Source organism: Astatotilapia calliptera, chromosome 10 (genome assembly GCF_900246225.1).
Source record: "Astatotilapia calliptera chromosome 10, fAstCal1.2, whole genome shotgun sequence".
Lineage (NCBI taxonomy): Eukaryota > Metazoa > Chordata > Actinopteri > Cichliformes > Cichlidae > Astatotilapia > Astatotilapia calliptera.
The window spans coordinates 12,481,301-12,500,920 of NC_039311.1; the positions used below are offsets into that span (position 1 = coordinate 12,481,301).

A 19,620-nucleotide genomic window follows, 5' to 3' on the forward strand; every position below is an offset into this window, starting at 1 on the left:
CTGTGGAATATTTAGTAGTGAGGAAATTTTACAACTGGACTTGTTGGACATGTGGCATCCTGTCATGGTATCCCCGCTGGAATTCACTGAGGTCCTGAGAGTGACCCATTTTTTTTAACAAATGCTTTCAGGAGCAGTCTGCACGCCTACGTGACTGATGGAAGGGATTGGAACTCCTGAATTCAATGATTTGGATGGCTGAGTGAACACTTTAGGCAACATATTTAATGACATTAAAGGATGTAAATCCTCTTTTGACTTATATGTTTACATTTTAGAATTTTTGCAGCAAACACAGATTTACCTTTCTGTTAAGGACACTGACCTCACTGTAAAATGTGTGTCATTGAGTTAAAGTTAGAAACACCAGGTAACCAGGGCAGCTCCGCTGAGCTCAATTAGAGATTACTGCGTGAGATAGAACAGTGACTTCCACTGCTGTTTTTAATCACATCTCTGTTTAATCAGATGAAGAACACTTACTGCTCAGCTGCGTGAGGATCACGAATATTCTAACAGCTCCAAAGTGTGTGCACTGCAAATATAATGAGATCTTAACACAAAATTAATTAAATGGTCTTAGTGTAGTATTGAATATTGAATATATAGTAGTTGATCAAATTGTCTCGTGACAGGACAATGGAAGATTGAGCATAAAACCCGGATAAGACGGATGTTTTTCCAGACGATTATCATTTCTGTGACATCAACTTTGATTTCACAGATGAAAACATAGTGGTCAGATCCTCTAGACTGTCACGGTCTTTGGACTAATTTGATTAACCTCCCCGTCTGGGTCGGTGGGTTTGTTTGTTTTTCATCACAGAGCTGGATTAGACGTGACAGTAAAAACGGTTTCACCTCAAACCCTTTTAAATAGGATTTGTGCCGAGGGCGTTTTGATGCACACAGTGAGACTTAAAACAGCCAAACAGGCCCAGAATTTCTGTTATTACTGTTATTTCTTTATCGAGCCACTATATAGTCGTACAGAACTAGTGCTGTGGTGGCTGCACTATGCCACCACATCAGATCGTGAACTGTAAAAATTCCTCTCTGCTTATCTCATCAAATAAAGGGATAAAGGGCCATTCCCATATAATGCAAAAAATTAACAATTAAAAAATTAAGCTTTTGGAAGGCTGAATGCATTTATTTGTTCTTGGCACAAAGATCAATAGGATAACAGTTTTTATATTGATATTAAATACTTTTGTAATAAAAGAAATGCAACTGCTTGCAGTCCCATAATGTAGTGAATGTGTAGTTAAGTCAACATTACAAGAATAGTATTACAACACACTAACTTTTCTGCTCAATCAAAGGCGATATTCCCAACAGCTACACTGTGCAAGCAACTCATTTATTTATTCTGTCCTCTTTAGGTAGATGATCTAAATCCTTCTTCTCCATTTCCTCAACAACCTGCCAAATCCTATCACCTGCCATGTGCCCACATAATCTCTTTCTCACCTGTTCGAGCGCATTAAAATGCTTCTGCAAAGATCTGAATTCACATACATAATGAGTATAAATCCCGCTTACTGATGAAGCTAAGGTCATACAGAAATAACATTCCTCAAAGTTTGTACTAACAAATGCTGCGGTGTTTTGCTCTCGCATACACCCCGAGGAGATAATCCATTTTATTTCTCTCCAGCCTGCTTCTTCTGCCAATACACCGTGTTGTTGTTGTGAAATTTGTAATGATGCTATTCACTAATTCTCATTGGTATGATTCACATATGAAAATGTACCTTGGACAAGGAAAACAGGACAGTTATAAATAACAATATAGTCTGAAATGCTCACCCCAATACTCACCAGTGGCTTCTGCCAAGTTGCTCACTCCAATAATGTCAGGGTGTAATCCTCACCAGGAAGGAGGATTTCAGGTGCAAAGTAAACCTTAACCTGAAACACTGACCTGTCCAACACATCACACAGTGACGAGAGGAGGAGAGAGCAGGTTTATTCAAGACACCGACAGGCCAGAGCTGTACATTAGTGCTTATATTCTAATTAATAGAAGGCAAACAGGTAAAATAGTAGGAAAATATAAGTTGGATGGCGTTCAATTGGATTTAATTTGTTGGCCTCAAGCTCTGATTTAATTTGCTGCTTTAAAACAAGGTAAGTTGGAGTTCATCATGTACCTAGGTATAAAGTAAAATCTTTTTTTTAATTAACCATTGTGCATTTTTTGATTGTGACAATAGCCTAATGAGATTTGTTCAACTGTCACATGATACATTAAAATTACTTTCTTCCAGTTGTTTGCTTCTACAAGCTAAGTTGCGGCGTACATCTGTGTCGTTTCAAGAAATTTACCAGGTAAGCACCAAATATTTGTAACATCAATTCAACTTTTGACCAAATTTGAAATACTGTCATGACTTCCTCTCCCGTCTCTGAGTTATCGTGTTAATACATTTGCTTTTGCAGTACATTAAAAAGTCAGTGCTGGTGACACTGAAGCATAAAAATAATTAAAACCTGAAAAGTAATTATAAATAGCACTGAAAGAGCTACATTCAAAATTAAATGGGCCAGAAATATTATTCAGTGGCTGTACAGAATCATCAGATAAAAGTTTGTATTGGCACCATCGGGGTTTCTTCCTCATATGCATAGCTACATACATTTACTTAACAGAACTGTTTAAGAGCAAGGAGGTCATGCATAAGTAAATCCCCTGTATCAACAACCAAGATTAAGGAGGCAGACATCTGATACACCCGGGGCTTAGCCCTAAAGGGTAGTATGTATGTGGGATTGGGATTGGGGGGGTTAGAAATGACAAAGATTAATAGGCTCTGTTTTGAGTTTTGTTCAATAGGGAAAAATATATATCACATGTGCAGGACACCTTAAACTACGTAGTTTTTTAATTAAGCAGCAAGGCAGAACAAGGTCAGGGCTGTATCAAGACACGAGGACTACACACCAATTCAACCAGACCCAGAACTGATCCGGAATTAAAACAGGACTACAACAGTTCAAAATCAGGACTACTTAGGACTTTTTCTTACTTGGCTCTCGGCGAAGGCGGTCGCACTTTTCTCCTCTCCTCCTTCCCCTTATCTTCCCTGCTTAGCCTCTTGTGTCCTGTCTTGTCTCGTGTGCACTACTTTTCCCTGGAACAGTCTCTCACTGTCGTTCTCTAAAACCTAATAGAGAATTATGGATTTGATCAACTGGTCTCTGAACGCTATTGACACCCTCTTCTCAACGAGAAGTCTGGGCTCGGGAGAGCCCGAGTGCCCTGGAGGGACTTTCCCTGCCGGATACACGATGGATGGGTGGCAAACCTGGAGGATCTTGTGCCTGGCGGGACTGTCTATCGAGGACGCTGAGGATATTTACCTATTCGGAACCATGATAACGGGGTTCTTGCTGATCGGAGCTGGCTTGGCCCTGACTTATCGGAGAAATAAGAGAGCGGAACCGGCTGTTCAAACTCCCCCTAAGCTGACCGCTGGAATTGAAGCGATGGGGCGAGGCGCGGCCTCCCACACCGAACGCAGCATGGTTAACACCTTGGAGACGCTTACAGCTGCCGTGAAGACTCAAACTAACACCATTGAGCGTATGATGGGATACATCAGAGAGGGGCCTGCTCACAATAACACCCTTGAGCGAAAGTTGGATAACATCGCAGAACGGCTCACTGCAGCTGTGGGGTCTCAGAACCAAAAGAATGACAACACCACGGAACAGAAGCTTGATACCATCATGGGGAGGCTCGCAGCGCTCCAACGGGAAATCGAGGCCCCAGTGTCAGAGTGCTAAATTCGCTGCTCGCATAAAGGAGAAATCAACAATATTCTACATTTGGACACCACGGCGCCAGCTGCTAGGCCCAAGGCTGGAGCCCACCAAAACAACTCCCTGATAACGACTGTGTGATGACTATTCTTCCCATCCCATGAAGGACACCTGGATCGGCTGGAGGACTGTTTACTTAGCCTGATACGGCGAAGGACACTGTCTCAGCTGAACTATGGACACGCACACACATACACTTACACTGATAAGCACGCACTCATCCCCCTCCCTTCCAAACGCCTTCGATGCTTGTTCCTGCGGGGGAAGGCAGCGGGTCTGCGTGCCGCGCTGAAATGATAGCATGGTGCAGGACGACTGCTGTGTTCCTTCGAATCACCCCCCACCCCCTATCCATCCCCTGTGGCTTGTCATGTGCTCTGATGTTGTGATGTGGACATTAATGTGCTCTCTGTGCAGAGGAGTTTTTTTGTTTCCTGTTCTCATGCTGTCCTCCCATAGGTTGCCCAGCGTGTGAAGAGGTCTCTTTTTTTCCTCTTGTACTTTTCCCAATGTTGTGTAATTTTTTCAGTGTTATTCTCTCAACGCTGCCGGTCTCCGACTGTATTCCCATGTGATGTCTTGTTGTTGTGTGTGTAAGTCGGGGGGGGTCCTATTCCTCTGTGGGGCAACCTGCATATGGCCAATAAAGCATTCATTCATTCATTCATTCATTAACCAAGACAGAATCAGAAACAGAACTAGATGATAGTAGCACTAAAAATCATCATAGACCTGCACTACACTTATTGTTTAATTCTACCAAAGTCCACTATTTAGATTGAGAAAAGTTTATATAATTATTTAGCCTTGTTGTGCAAACAAGCCTGCAAAACTTAATAAATATAGAATTTGAAAAATAACAAACCTAAAAAGAAACACTAGGTACGAGATACATGAGGACCTATGATACAGTGATACTTTTGGTAAACAACCATTTGACTAACATGTGTGTCTCACCTGCTCTTGTTCCCACTCAGTTCTGTCCTCATTCTCCTCTCTCTGTTTCTCTCTTTTGATGTTGTACAGTAAAAAAAAATGTTTTTTGTTTTCCATAAAGTGTATGTAAGTATCTGGTTTAAACTGTGACTATACTGATGTATATTGAAATTTCTCTTGTTTTGCATAGGAATATACTGAACAACATACAAAGCATAATATATAAAATAACATCTACCAGAGTTATTTATTTGAAAGAAGCACCTCATGTCCATTCTTGTATATCAGTGCATTACTGAAACCGATTTATTTAGCCGTGGAGGGTAACAACTGAAAATATGAAATAAACACACATGTAAGCTAAGACTTTCTAAAGAAACAGCATTGTTGTTGTTCGGCTTTTCATTTCGCCATTTGTTGATTCACTTGAAGAGCAAGTAACGTAATATGGGTCAAGTGATCAGTTTGATATCAATCTTTTGTGATGCACCGTCATATTTACATTATTTGTACAGTACGAATGATTTTCTTTGGTACCTGGTCAAACTTTTGTTTTATACAGTTGTCAGCCAGGCATCTAACTATGAAAAAATTACACCCCAAAAGACCCCGGGCTTCTGAAAAAGCAACCCGGGCTTAAGCCCAGTAAGCCCCCCCCCGCTCCGCCACTGCTGTAGAGTAAATACATCTAATGCATTTAGAGCTCAATTTATTAACAAGCTGATATTACTGATTGATGTTAGTTATCTGCCGCCGATGTACTGTTATCAGCATTTATGATAGCCGTTAAATAAAAAATAATAAAGGAAGAAAGGCCCTGCGACAGACTGGCGACCTGTCCAGGGTGTACCACGCCTCTCGCCCTATGACTGCTGGGATAGGCTCCAGCACCCCCCCCCCCCGTGACCCTGGAAAGGATAGGCGAAAGCAAATGGATGGATGGATGGATGAAAGGAAGAAAGGGAAGAAGAAACATGCTTCAACCGTGTTATGAGTGTTGATGTTTTATAGTTTGTCCACCAGAGGGCATAAATGTTTGCACCGCCACAAACATAAGAATGAGTTCATCTGAGCAGCCAGTCAGAGCATATATGAGTAAATAAATAAGAACCCATACCAAATGTTAGCAAAATCTGTTTTTGCTTCATGTGTGTGAAAGAAAACCGGTGTAGAAAATTGGATTTTTAAATCACCAAATATCTGTGTCGTTCTCAAAACTCTTATTTCAGTTGGGCATAGATTTATTCATTGATAGAGTAAAAAATCTATTGAATGTTTGGAATAATAATGTCATACTTTTAATATGACATTTTAATATCTGCATCCATAAAGCATATTTTGCAGTTCATGTTACCCCTAACATAAATCTACACCATCTACATCACTCTATAATATATAGAGATTTATGTCTATATAAAATGCAGGTCCCCGAAATCCTTTGCCTGTGTGACTGTATCGTCATGCAGCTGTAGCGCCCCAAGTTTAGCACTGTCAGAAGTCCTCATCATTCACTTTTGTCATTTGAACAGCAGGGAGCAGCATATAACAGCATTTTAATATTTTCACCATCAATGATTCTTACCTACATACAACATACCTAAATTAATATAGAAACAGATAATACATTTTTAGGATCATTGTTTAGCGTTTACTTAAATTTAAGATGGCACACAGCTACTCCGACACTACCCCGGCAGCTTACAAAGGAATAAGATAACTTATTCTGATTCGCTTCAACCTTATCGTGATGAGTTAGGACGAGAACAACAAAATGCTGAAGCATTAAGTGGTAGTAAAAAGAAACAGCTGACTAAACACTGAAAAACTAATTGGGTTAACTGGCAACAGGTCAGTAACTTGATTGGATATAAAAAGTACATCTTAGGCAGAGTTTTTCAGAAGTAAATATGGGCATAGGTTCCAAGATTTGCAAGAGACTACAGATTGTGTATCAATTTCAGAATAATGTTCCTCAATGAAAAATTGTGAAGATTCAAAATCTAGAGATATGTCTGTATGCCAGGAACAAGGCCTAAAACAAATATTGGATTACTGTGATCTGCAGGCCCATAGCAGCATAGCATTAAAAAAAGGCATTACCACTGACTGGGTTCAGAAACACTTTCAGAAATCACTGTCTGTGAACACACTTCAAGTTAAAGCTCCATCACTCAAAAAAGAAGCCATTCGTGAACATGATCCAGAAAAGTAACCTTCTTCTCTGAGCCAATGCTCATTTAAAATGGACCAAGGAAAATGCAAAACTGTTCTGTGGTCAGAGAAATTGAAATTTGAAATGATCTTTTGGAAAACATGGATGTCACATTCTCTGGAGTGAACAGGGGAGGCACCATCCAGCTTGTATTCAGCTCTCAGTTTAAAGGCGAGCACTTCTGATGGTCTGGGGTGCATTAGTGCTTATGGAATTAACAGCTTGAAAATGTGGAAAGGCACCACAAATGCTTCCATCCAAACAGTGTCCTTTCAGGGGAAGGTCTTGCATATTTCAGTAGGACAGTCCTAAACTGCATACTGCATCTATTACAGCGTTACAATAGAGGTGTGCCATCAAATCTATATCTGCCTCAGTTTTTTTTTCTTAAACTGTACATTTTCTCAGTTTAAACATTTGATGTTTTATTTGGTCTATTGTGAATGCATATTGGTTTATGAATGTATGAAAATCATTGCATTGTTTTATTTGTATTTTAAACATTGTTGCAACTTGCAATATGGGTTCTATTTTTTGTTAGAATATTTATTTAAAATTGTGCAGAATTGTAATATAGTCTAGTGAATGATATGAGAGTTTTCAAGACAGTGTTACAAAAGAGACTGATCTTCATTAGCTACCCCTTTAATGTAGTAAAATCTTATTATCAGCACTTTTAATGACATTTTTGGTTTCATTTGCCAGACAAAGGTGTAGCCATGGACATCGGTGGCTTGGAGACTGTAGTGGCAAACTCTGCCTATGTGTCAGCCCGTGGCAGCACGGATGGAGCTTCAGCAGCTGCGCTGCGTGACAAAAAGATGCGTGCCAGACTGAAACTCCCACATATCAGAAATTGTGAACACATGAAAGCAACACTAGACACCACCTTTGACAGCATGTGTGTCAAGCAACCCATCGGCAAGCGTCTCTTCCAGCAATATCTGGAGAGTGATGCAACCCATAAAAATGCTGGAGAGCTGTGGAAAGACATTGAAGAATATGTCGTGTGCCAAGAGAAGGACAGACTGCAGAAGGCTCAATTGATAGTCAATAAATACTATCAATCAGCTTCAAAGAATTTTTGCACTTTCCTAGAGGAAAAGGCCATCATTCGAGTTAAAGAAGACCTCAAGAATGTCCGTGGTGACTTATTTAAGGAGAGTGAACAACAGCTGCTCAAGCACTTGGAAAAAGCGGCCGTGGATGGCTTTAAGAACAGCATGTACTTCCTGCGTTTTGCTCAATTAAAATGGATGGAGAGCCAGCCGTTTGATGAAGAGTGGTTCATGGACTTCCGGGTACTGGGTAAAGGAGGTTTTGGCGAAGTGTTTGCTTGTCAGGCAAAGGCAACAGGCAAAATGTATGCGAACAAGAAGCTAGACAAAAAGAGGCTGAAGAAACGCAAAGGCTATGAGGTAAAATGCTAAGACTTCACAAAGCGGCTCATTATTTCAAGAAAGCATTCAGAGTTGTAATGAACATATACAGCTAAACAGTTGTTTTCAGCAATGGTTGATTTGCTCTCAGCACAGGCTGCACATGCACATAGCTTTATGTACTTTACCTGCAATGTGTCAAGAAATCAGAATCCGAAAGTTAACCTTCAAAGCGTCCTTTGAAGTGTACAAAAGCCATTATGAATAGTATTTGTTGCTTCTTAGGTTTCCTGCAGTAGTAAGACAGAATGTCATATACGGAGAAAAAAGGGCAATGAATCTCTCTGGCTTACATGGACCTGTGTATAACAACCTATTATTAATTTATAGAAGTAAAATAATACAAATTATCTGTTTGGCTTGACATTAGATGTAGGGCCTCCTGACATTGCACATTCTTGGTTTTGTTGCGTTAATCATGTTTGCTAATGTTTAATTTCTCTTTAGGGAGCAATTGTGGAGAAGCGCATCCTTGCAAAAGTTCACAGTCGGTTCATTGTGACGCTGGCTTATGCCTTCCAGACCAAGACAGACCTTTGCCTGGTTATGACCATCATGAATGGTGGTGATTTAAGGTGCTAGATCAAAATCAGTTACAGCAAAAATATGCACACATCAACCTAAACACTATGACTTGCTAGACTATGACGTGCTAGTTCCTGTAGTTAACACGGGTGAAGGATCCACTCCCCTCATCTCGACAAATAAGTTTGTAAAAAAAAAAAGTCAATATTATTTCCTTTCTTGCAGGTTTCACATGTACAACGTCGATGAAAAAAATCCTGGTTTTGATGAGAAGAGAGCATGTTTCTATACAGCTCAGATCATCTGTGGGCTGGAACACCTTCATCAGCACAGAATCGTATACAGAGATCTGAAGCCAGAAAATGTACTTCTTGATGATGCAGGTAAGGAATTAAGACTGTAACACTTAATCTGTTTTCCATTTGCCTGTTTATATTGTCAGTTCACTGCCAAAATCTTTTAGTCTCTGTCCAAACCTGTCCTGAGATTAAAAAACAAAACAACAAAAAAAACAACCCTAAAGAGAAATCACATGCAGGTAGCGCCCAATCACAAAGCCCTAAATGACCAGTAGGTAAATGATGTCCAAACTTGTGTCCATATGCTACTGCTGTAATCAAAGCCTTTTTACTTAGGACATGTCCGCCTGTCAGATTTGGGTCTGGCTGTTGAACTTCCACCAGGAAAAGATACAACTTCTGGATATGCTGGGACTCCAGGTAAGTCATTTAACTCCTGTTATACCTGAAGATAAAGTTGCACTTATCAGCCTCCTTAGATAAACCTTTGATATCAATTTTAAAATCTTATGTTCCCTTGTTCTCGGGTTTGTGCATTCACAAACTTGGGTGAATGCCCATCTGCCCACATAAGCCTTTCAGGGCTGAGGGGTAAAAACTATCATATTGGAGAAAAACGTGTAGCCTTCAGGTTAATGCTGCCAGCTCAAACATCTTTACCAACACGTAGATTGCATTTCTGGACTATTGTGTGTGAAACTGTGTTACATGTTAATACAGGTTTCATGGCACCAGAGCTGCTTCAGAAGAAGCAGTATGATTACTCTGTGGACTACTTTACTCTGGGAGTCACGGTGTATGAGATGATTGCTGCCAAAGGACCTTTTAGAGTACGAGGAGAAAAGGTGCTTTACATACATCCTCTCTTCTCCTGCTTGTCCTTCTTGACGGTTCTCTGTGCCTAATAAAATGTATATAATGTTGTTTCTTCAGGTCGAGAATGAAGAGGTAGCTCGCAGAATTCTAAATGATCCAGTTTCTTACACACCAAAATTCAGCAAAGAATGCAAAGACATCTGCGAGGGCCTGATGGAGAAGGACCCGACTAAACGACTGGGCTTCAAAAATAACGAGTGCGCAGAGCTCAAGAATCAACCATTTTTCAAAGACATTAACTGGGGACGTCTAGAAGCAGGTGATGAAAAAATATCATCGACAAGCGCACGTATTTCCTAATTACATGTCTATTGAAAACGATGCAACAAAAAGATGCTCATTTGTTTATCTCTTGTGTTTCATCTAAAGGAATGCTACCTCCACCATTTGTCCCCGATCCTAAAATGGTCTATGCCAAAGATATTGATGATGTGGGTGCCTTCAGCACAATCAAAGGTGTGGTCCTGGATGACAAGGACGCTGAGTTCTACAATGACTTTGCGTCCGGCAACGTCCCAATACCCTGGCAGGAGGAAATGATTGAGACTGGTGTGTTTGGAGAGCTGAATATCTGGGGAGAGAAGGGGAAGTTGCCCAATGACCTTGACCCTAATTATGTGGAAGCCAAAGGGGGGGGATGTGTAATGCTTTGAATTTAGATGGATGCAAAACAGATATACTTCTAATTTTTAAGATCAGTCATTTGTACAACAATCTGTTGTTGATGTATTTAATTTATATTATATTGTTATTATTTATGTAGAATTTGCATGCAAATATTTTATCTACTTATGATGTAATATCTATAGTATTTATAGAATATATAGAAAAGTACAGCATGGTGAAATAACACATAGCTGAAATATAAAGTTGTCAAAACATATGTTGCACTAATTGCATTGGTAAGATTTTTATTCAGTAATTATAGAAAAGCTAACTGTATAGAAATCACATGCAATGTAATCTGTATTGACACTGTAGTAATATGTTTTTATTCTTTATGTATTTATTATTAAGAAACAGGATTTAAGTAATTATTACAGGAAACATTTTAGATAGAAGAGTTAAAAGCAATCAATAAAACCTTCGGAAGGGCAAGAGTTGGTTCTTTTCATTTGTAACTTTCTGGCCTGCATTTGAATTTATATGAATATACATGGTGATAAAATATATAGCAAATGTCCAGCTTGTGCTTATGACAAAATGTGGAAGAGCCAAAAAAATTACTTTGTTTGCCAATGTGAATGCAACACCAAATCTTCTATCCATCAGTGTGTCTTTGGACTGTGGGAGGGAAGCCAGAGCATCCAGAGTGAACCCATCTAGTCAGAGGTAGAAGGTGCAAACTCCACATAGAAAGGCCCCAGCCTGCAATCAAACCCAGGACCTTCCTCCTCTAAGGTTACATTGTTAACCAACACAACAGTACTGACGAGACCAAATCAGCAGATTAAATTTCATTGCACGTTTACCAGCTGCAGCAAAACTGTGTTGACATTTCACTGATTATTTATTCACTTCTACAAAGAGGCGGCTTGTTCTTACTGAGAAAAGAAAGACAAGGATTTTCTAGAATAGTTGAAAAAAGTGAATGACTCACTGTTGGTCAGAACAGTATGTTATTGAAGGACATTTATCTTGTTTGTCTCGAGTTGAACACGTTTCTTACTGATACTGACCTTAATTACACCATTCTGCGTAATTATTGAAATAAATTATTAACCATCTGATAATGATGAAAATCATGACATGATGACGTGTTCCCCGAACAAACCTGCAATAAATCTGTTTTCTTTTTGATGTTTTAATCAAACCCTACAGCAACAGATTATCAATTATTTTATCTACATTTCTGAAACTCAAATGCTTTTTTCCTGTTGCATTTACCTTGATTAACGCAGGATACGAATAATTGATTTTCCTTCTAATGAAAATCCATGCTTATCCATCCAATTAACCAAACTCGCATGTTTTCGGTCAAGAGGACACCGATGAAGATGAAGAAGAAAAAAAACAAAACACAAAACAGAGAGAGAACATGCAAAAGCTAACAGTTAATGCAGCTTACCATTTATTGAGGACAAGTAACTATCAAAAATGTAAAAAAAACAAAACAATTGTTTGTGAACAATTCAATATAAAAGAGAAAGACCAGAAGTACTCAGAGAGTGCAGATCTCCACTAGAGCCACTCATTGTCTGGGCAGTACTTTTAAGGCAATAGTACTGTATTTGTGTCTCAGTTTTTCTTTGTTCTTTATAAACTATTTAACTATGTTACTTTAAAATTTCACAACTGGAACATTCTATTCTTTTGTACAAAATTAAAAACTATGGTATTGAGAAGGTATATTTTAAAAACCGCTGCCATAACTTTCCTTTCTAATTAAGCCTCGTGAAAAGTTCTTGTTTCATTAAAAAACAAAAACAAACAAACAAACAAACAAACAAACAAACAAACAAACAAACAAACAAACAAACAAACAAACAGGTATGTTCTGCTTTTGATTACTTCAACTATGTGATATTTTACAAGATAATTGGAAATTCATGTATTATTAATTGTTGTTCTATCTTGCAATGTAATGCTCCTGAAATGGATTGCGTGTTACCTTAACATGCAAATTTTCCACAATTTTTGCTATAAGTTTTGGAATATACGTATTTCAGAGGCAATTTAACCTTGTACAGAGAAAGAAATTTAAAATCAATCACCCTGTAACTTTAATTTTACATAGCAAATGTTGCTTGACAGGACGATGAACCTACCACTATGTTGGAAGTTTTGTGCTGTCATAAGTTTAGCAATTAATCAACAAACAAGTGCACCCACACGCAGACACACATGCTGTCTGGTTATGGTGATTGCCTGTGGAAAAAAAAAAAATGTGCGAGAGAGAAAGAGAAAGAGAGGGATGGGGAAATGTCGAGTACCGTACTAGTAAAACCAGTACTGACGCAGTTACTTCATCAAATTTCTGCTACCTTCAGCACACAAAACCTGACCGAGGTTTAAATATGCTGCATTGTTAAATGGCTTTTGCTGAATTTACTACATTACCAAACCACATATGAATCATCCTCTAAAATTGAAACAGGGGATATTTTCAAAAGTTTTCTTCAGTTAAGTAATATTTTCAATTATGAAAGTCATTTAAATAGACAATCAAAGAAAATCAGATAGTCTCAAGCGAATTTTGTGCAGAAGCTACTGTTACAGTCACATCTTCTATGCAAAATTTCTTTATAAATGAATTTACTTCCTTACCTACTAGTTTACTTGAAGCAAAGCAAACCGTTTCAGAGCAGATTCATCCATATGTCAGTATATTACTAATAGTAGATGGTGGCTGGCGCGGCTAGCTATGGAGAAGCATGGAACAATCTGTGCAATGCAGCTTATTAATTACAGGTCAATTAATCATTAGATAACCACAATGTACCAGATATAAATCACTACACACCCATACACAAGTCAGAAACAATGACTATGTTTTGATTTTGGCTATATTTAGATGTAAAATAATCATCCAGAAATAAAGTTAAGGAATGTCTCGTTTACACCTTATCAGTAGTTTTGTCATTAACTGAATGGTTGTGCTACTCCTCATTGACTACTTCTTTATGACATTTATAGATCTCTTCTAGGAACGGTGTGGAATAGGAACCCTGCCTAGAAGCTAACTTGGATTTAAAAACATTGACAGTGAAACAACATTTGGAGCAGAGTTGAAAGCCAGGGGTACAAAAGCGTGGCACATATCCAGTAATTACAGCTGAAACGTGAAAGGGATATGCAACGCTTGCAGTAAATTAACTTGCTATAACTAGGTGAAATTTAACACCTTCACTTAAAATCGTTGAAATAATAAAAATAAAATTGTATCTTGAATTATTTTGTCTTGAATAAGAAAATGAAGGGATTAGAGTTAGGGTTGATTTTAAACATCAAGTCCGGCTACTTGTCTAATTCAGTTCAATTTTCCCTTTAAGCAAAGAGGTCAGTGCGGACACAAGTAAATCAGTATTTAAATTTATAGAGAGGAGGGCAGGGAGATAAAAGATTAACAAAACATTAAAAGTGTAATTCCTCTTCAGTACTGTAAGTATATGACAGTACTTTGAACTATGCTTTTGATTGCTGGCAGCAAAAGAGAATTCCCATTTGATAAGATACAGACTTTAAGGGGTGATTTGAAGTTTCTTAGAAACTAAGAATTGCTTGAGTCAAAGATGGTAAACACATCACCATTCATTCTGAGGGACAGTCGGGGAGATTTGCACGTGCAAAAAATTAATTTAAAACAAACATACATTTCATATATATTGTACAGTATAGATAAATTCTGGACTTTTTTACATTTCCATACATTTTTTCTCATGTGTAGACACTAATGAATTACAAGGTTGAGTTGTAGCAGTCAGGCCTTTGTGCAGATTCTTTTAGGTGACAGCTCTGCACTTTTTCAAGCTAATCTTTCAACAGAACAGACATTGTTGGATCGATATGCTGTATCACTTAAAAAAAGTATTTACAAATGTTAGGAATTTAAACAGGTCTTTTTTCCTGCTGCAAAATTGTTAATGTTTAACTAGTGCCGCAAAAAGATACTTTTCTGTCCTTTATAAATCACCTAAGCAGCTTCAAGTGTTTGCTTTACTGTTAATTCAGCATTTCCCCCCTAAGTATTTGCCCATGGAACTTGAAATAGCCTCATTAAAATTGAAAGTTACCAACTCCTCAGAAACAGGACACAGACAGAAAGACAAGATTCAGAGATTAACAAAAAACTGGAACTGCTGGAACATGCTCCTTGTTTACTCACATTTCTATGGCAACTTGCCTACCATGTGTAATGTCATGTATTTTGGGCGGGATTAGCACACTTATATTGTAGCTACAGGCTATAAAGCAATGCGGATATTAGTCCAGGTACCAGTGCATGAGGAAAAAAAATCCTGAGTCAGTTCTCACATTCCCAAAATGTGTATCAGATACTGAAGTCGCAACTAGAGCTCCTCCAATTATTATTACTTCTACTAATTATTAATAAAAATTACTGCCAAGATGAACACGCTCATTGAAGTCGTAGCACTTTTTCTAGGTTTTGTTAGTTGGATATTGACTCTTATAACACTAGAAGATCAGCACTGGAGGGAATCCAGTCAAGACGGCAGTGTTATATTAACTTCTAATCTCTATGAGAACCTATGGATGTCTTGTGCAAGTGATTCAACGGGGAACTATAACTGTCGTGACTTTCCATCCCTTTTTGCTCTTCCAGGTAAGTAAAGTTTTAATTTTTTACATAATATTTTTTTCATCTTCCAAAATACGCCGTTTACAATAATTTAATTAGGTAACTAATATAAAAGTACTTGGGATTATATGCATAGCTTGCATATTCTCATATATGTATTTTTATTCTCTTGATGATTTAGCAAATTTTACAGTCATACTGAAAGAAATTCTTTAAACTTAATATGAAATAATAATCAAATAATCTTCATAAAAGCCAAAAATAAATAAATAAATACAATATCTGCCACAGGCTGTAATCTGAAGGGGTGACAGAAAAAATAAACAGCATCTGTTCAATCTAAACAAACCTTTTGCCAAATTTCTCATGTAAGTCTATTTTTGTCATGTGTGTAAACGCAACGTTCAAAACCATTTTAGGGTTGGTGGTACTTCACTCCATTACAGAACGAGTAAAACTTGTTTTTAGCAATGCTCAGAGATAACATGTTCATTTTAGGCAATTTAGTTTAAAACTGTTTGGAAGAGAGTACATTTTGAAGTTAAATGCTTCTTTTATTCATTACCAAATGCTGGGATCCTAAAAGACTAATAATGAATCTGTCTGATTTGCAGACAGGCAAGCAGACTCGACTTAGGGTCATAATGCAACTATGCATCCTCATCACCTATTACCACAGCTGTTACCATCAACCCTTGTAGAGAGAGTGAAATGAGGAGCCAAAGCATGGCTTGAATCCCATCAATAAATAGTTAATAACATTGGCACAGGACTTAAAGCAAATGGCAAAAGGTGACATGTAGCTTTAAATCTATAGACATTGGTATGCACTTCTCTGTGGCCCCGTAAGTTGGGTAACATTTTGAGTCTTTGAAAAGTTTGAATAGAACTCAGAATAAAGGGAATGTTGAGTGGGTGAGCTGGAATTAATTATTAATTTGTACTTTTTGTAGTATCTTAGCAGGAAAATTTTCTGACACATTGAGGCTCGGTGGCTAACAACTTCAAGATTGTGTGGGAACATAGTTTGGAGATGAACGTTTACGTCTATTTTTCGTTATAAACCCAATAGTGGAAGCTTTTGCTTCATTTCTGGGCTTTCACAGTTGGATAATGATCAGGGTCGCCCTTCCAAATCGATACTGGAAGGAATTTACAGTTGATGGTAATGTTATCTCACCCCATCAACAATGAAAACCTCTGGATGTCCTGCGCAACTGACTCTACAGGCGTTAATTATTGCCGTGATTTCCCATCTTTGCTTGGTATGTGGTCAACACATAAATGTTCTTGTTTTGTTTTTTAGTTTTATTAAGTTAAGTACTTATTAATTAATCAATTAAGGATTCATCTGGCTTAGCTACTCAAGCCCAAGACTTTCCAAGTAAGATTTTATCTGAAACCATCTTAAACTATGTTGTAAAAATCAGCTCTTATAACAGAGGACTTTAAAAAAAATCCTTAATAACAAATAATTAAACAGTCTTTACAACGGTAAAAAAAGGTTGATCCTTTTTATGAATGTTTTCATCAACATTTTACTTGTTCAGGGTGTGTCGGTTGTTTACTTGTCTGGAAATTTCTACTGTACTAAGTACTGGTGAACAGAGTAACTGCAATAGAAAATCCAGAAAAAAACAAATGCAATAAAAACTTTGACTGAATTATAATTAATCAATGCCCATTTAGCAATTAGCATCTACTTTGGTTTGTATTTCTTAAGTTACTGTTTAAGAATCAAGTTATGCGAAGTGACATATAAATATTCACCATATCAAAGTGATCCAAAGAGAAAGAGTTTTGTAGTACTCAAACAGTTATCAGTCTTGCCTACAATCCTGAGGCACACATTTCTATACTATGTATTCTGGTTGATTGGTACTAAAAAAAGACCCAAGATGGGCTGTACAGCCCGGTCACAAGATCTGCCTAGACCTGAAAGGATAAACATTTCCTGTTCTCTGAAACAACAGATACTTTTACAATTTGCTGACTATTTTATCAGTTGTGAAATGTGGAATAATTTGAAAATATTTGTGGTCTGCCTGAACTTAATCAACTCATATCATTGTGTCTGTCCTGTGAGATTCAAGGTGGAGCCTCTCACTGAAATGTGAAACAAATGAAAATCTGAGGGCAAGAATTTTTTATATGAAGCTTAATAGAAACAAACAAAAAAAGCTTTTTCTAAAGTTCTTACCAACTTACTGCTTAAATCTTTGTTACTTATTTAGATATAACCATACGGTACACAAACGTATAAATCAATATGTTATTCTGTCTTTTATTTGCACACAGGCTACATTCAGGCCTCTCGAGCACTGATGATTGCTTCAATTGTGTTTGGGTCGTTTGGCCTGGTGGCTACGCTTGTAGGAATGAAGTGCTCGAAAATAGGTGGAGAAAACTATGTTCTAAAGGGGAAGATTGCTGCAGTTGGAGGAGTGTTTTTTTTACTGCAAGGTAAAGACTTGGGGGTGGATGAAAGATCTATGAAAAAAAGGAATGAAAAAAAACCTTTCATTTAAAACAAGCATTTTAGTGTTTACATGTGAAATTTTTGCCTGATTATTTGAACCAGACTTACAATTTGAGAAATGCAACCTAGCCTCCATAAAGTCATGTGACAGATTTAAGACAGTTCACACTCCCAAATGAATGTTTGCACAGAACACCTGGTTAAATATAAGCATGCCTGGTTCGATTTCTACTTTTCACAAGACATGCTATCATATCACCATTATATAATGGTTTACTAGTTCAAAAGGTTATCCTTACGCTAACAAACCTGCTGATATAGGACCGTCATTAATAAGAGTTTATGCATTTCAACAGCACTATTGGTTACCCCATTTAAAAAAACAGTGTGTGAACCCAGTTATAGGATCATCTCATTGACCAAAAAGTATTTTCCCCTGTATTTGAAAAAGCTATATTTGATATATACATTTTTCATTTAACAACATATTTTTAATTTACATAATTAATATGATTTACTGAACTACAACTTGTAAAGTTTTTAAAAAGGAATATAAAAAATCTTATGCAACATTTAGATAGCATTTTTGTTGCACAACTGGCCTAATGTTTTTAAACTTGACTTTTTTTTTAATAAAGATATGTGCACTACTCTGTGAATTTAACTTGTTTTTGCATTTTGTAGGGCTTTGCACCATGATTGCCGTGTCTTGGTACGCAGCAAACATCACCCAGCAGTTCTTTGACATTCTTTACCAAGGGACAAAGTAAGTCAATATAATCTGCATCAGCTGAAAGCACATAACATAGATTAAAAATTGTTAATATTAAATAAATATCACAATCAAAATGTCATATAAATAAATCTTATTGTCTTGCAGGTATGAGCTTGGAGAGGCGCTTTATATTGGCTGGGCTTCAGGCACGCTTGCCATTTGTGGAGGCTCGTGCCTGCTGTGTTCCTGCGGAATTATGACTGACAGTGAAAAAATGTAACTGTTGCTGAAAAGTTTAATTCGCCAGATATTATACATATAACAGGTGTATAATTAATATAATAAAATTAAACGTGCCTTTTGTATTTTAGACCGTATCCACTCCAACCATCCTCCAGAGGACACGTGCGATCAACTGTGGCACCCTCTCAGTCTGTCAACTATGACAGAAACGCATATGTCTAAGAAGTTAATGTGTAGACGGAAAAGTAAGAATCTTTTCAGAATCTTTCTGAAAGAGACAATGAGTAAAAAAAATAAATCTGGTATCATTTATAGGGGACATAATGAAAACTGTGACAGTATAATATCAATTACGGTCATAGGTTCCAGGACAAAATCTGTTACAGTAAGTAAATTTTGATGCAAAAGTCACACTTCCAACTAAGCACACACAGTTGGTATATTTTGTTTTCTAATGGTCCCATACACGTGTGGTTTCAGCCAGTGCGGTTTTTGTTTGTTTTGGTTTTTTTATTTTTTCTGCAGGAGCCACTTGAGTAAAAAGAATGAAACAATCATAAGCACAGAGTATATTTACATGTCACTTTGTTGATTTTATAAATTTCTCAAGATTTTTGCATGGTTTTTTACTATATATTTACCAGTTATTTACCATTTCACAGTAATCGAATGCCCTAAATTATGAGAATGTTAACACATTTATGATTTCTGCTAGTGATGCTCAGCGGTGTTTAGCACAGGTGACATTGTTGTTGTCATTATTAACTACTTTGCACAGTCAAATAAAAAAGGACATTCACAGAACTTG

At 37.5% G+C, this 19,620-nt stretch overlaps 2 protein-coding genes across 2 annotated transcripts; both read left to right on the forward strand.

The window, feature by feature from the left end:
* Positions 1–1,838: 1,838 nt before the first annotated feature.
* On the forward strand, positions 1,839–11,205 carry grk1b (G protein-coupled receptor kinase 1 b). The gene is made up of 9 exons (XM_026181800.1): positions 1,839–2,133; positions 2,274–2,334; positions 7,682–8,394; positions 8,863–8,990; positions 9,166–9,323; positions 9,576–9,659; positions 9,960–10,084; positions 10,173–10,374; positions 10,485–11,205. Exons 3-9 carry the CDS (start codon positions 7,696–7,698, stop codon positions 10,766–10,768), a joined length of 1,680 nt encoding a protein of 559 aa, XP_026037585.1. The 5' UTR covers positions 1,839–2,133; positions 2,274–2,334; positions 7,682–7,695; the 3' UTR covers positions 10,769–11,205.
* Positions 11,206–15,182: 3,977 nt separating this feature from the next.
* LOC113030925 (claudin-15-like) lies at positions 15,183–19,549 on the forward strand. Its single transcript, XM_026182734.1, has 5 exons — positions 15,183–15,399; positions 17,674–17,838; positions 18,539–18,620; positions 18,735–18,845; positions 18,941–19,549. The coding sequence occupies exons 1-5, from the start codon at positions 15,183–15,185 to the stop codon at positions 19,032–19,034; spliced, it is 669 nt and encodes a 222-aa protein (XP_026038519.1). The 3' UTR covers positions 19,035–19,549.
* The last annotated feature ends 71 nt before the right edge of the window (positions 19,550–19,620 follow it).

Excerpts from the sequence above, each read along its gene's own strand:
- grk1b (XM_026181800.1), top strand. The coding sequence starts at position 7,696 with ATGGACATCGGTGGCTTGGAGACTGTAGTGGCAAACTCTGCCTATGTG. Across the intron at positions 8,395-8,862 it reads AGAAACGCAAAGGCTATGAG|GGAGCAATTGTGGAGAAGCG; the intron begins GTAAAATGCTAA and ends ATTTCTCTTTAG. Across the intron at positions 10,085-10,172 it reads TTAGAGTACGAGGAGAAAAG|GTCGAGAATGAAGAGGTAGC; the intron begins GTGCTTTACATA and ends TTGTTTCTTCAG.
- LOC113030925 (XM_026182734.1), top strand. The coding sequence starts at position 15,183 with ATGAACACGCTCATTGAAGTCGTAGCACTTTTTCTAGGTTTTGTTAGT. Across the intron at positions 18,621-18,734 it reads ATTCTTTACCAAGGGACAAA|GTATGAGCTTGGAGAGGCGC; the intron begins GTAAGTCAATAT and ends ATTGTCTTGCAG. Across the intron at positions 18,846-18,940 it reads ATGACTGACAGTGAAAAAAT|ACCGTATCCACTCCAACCAT; the intron begins GTAACTGTTGCT and ends TTTGTATTTTAG.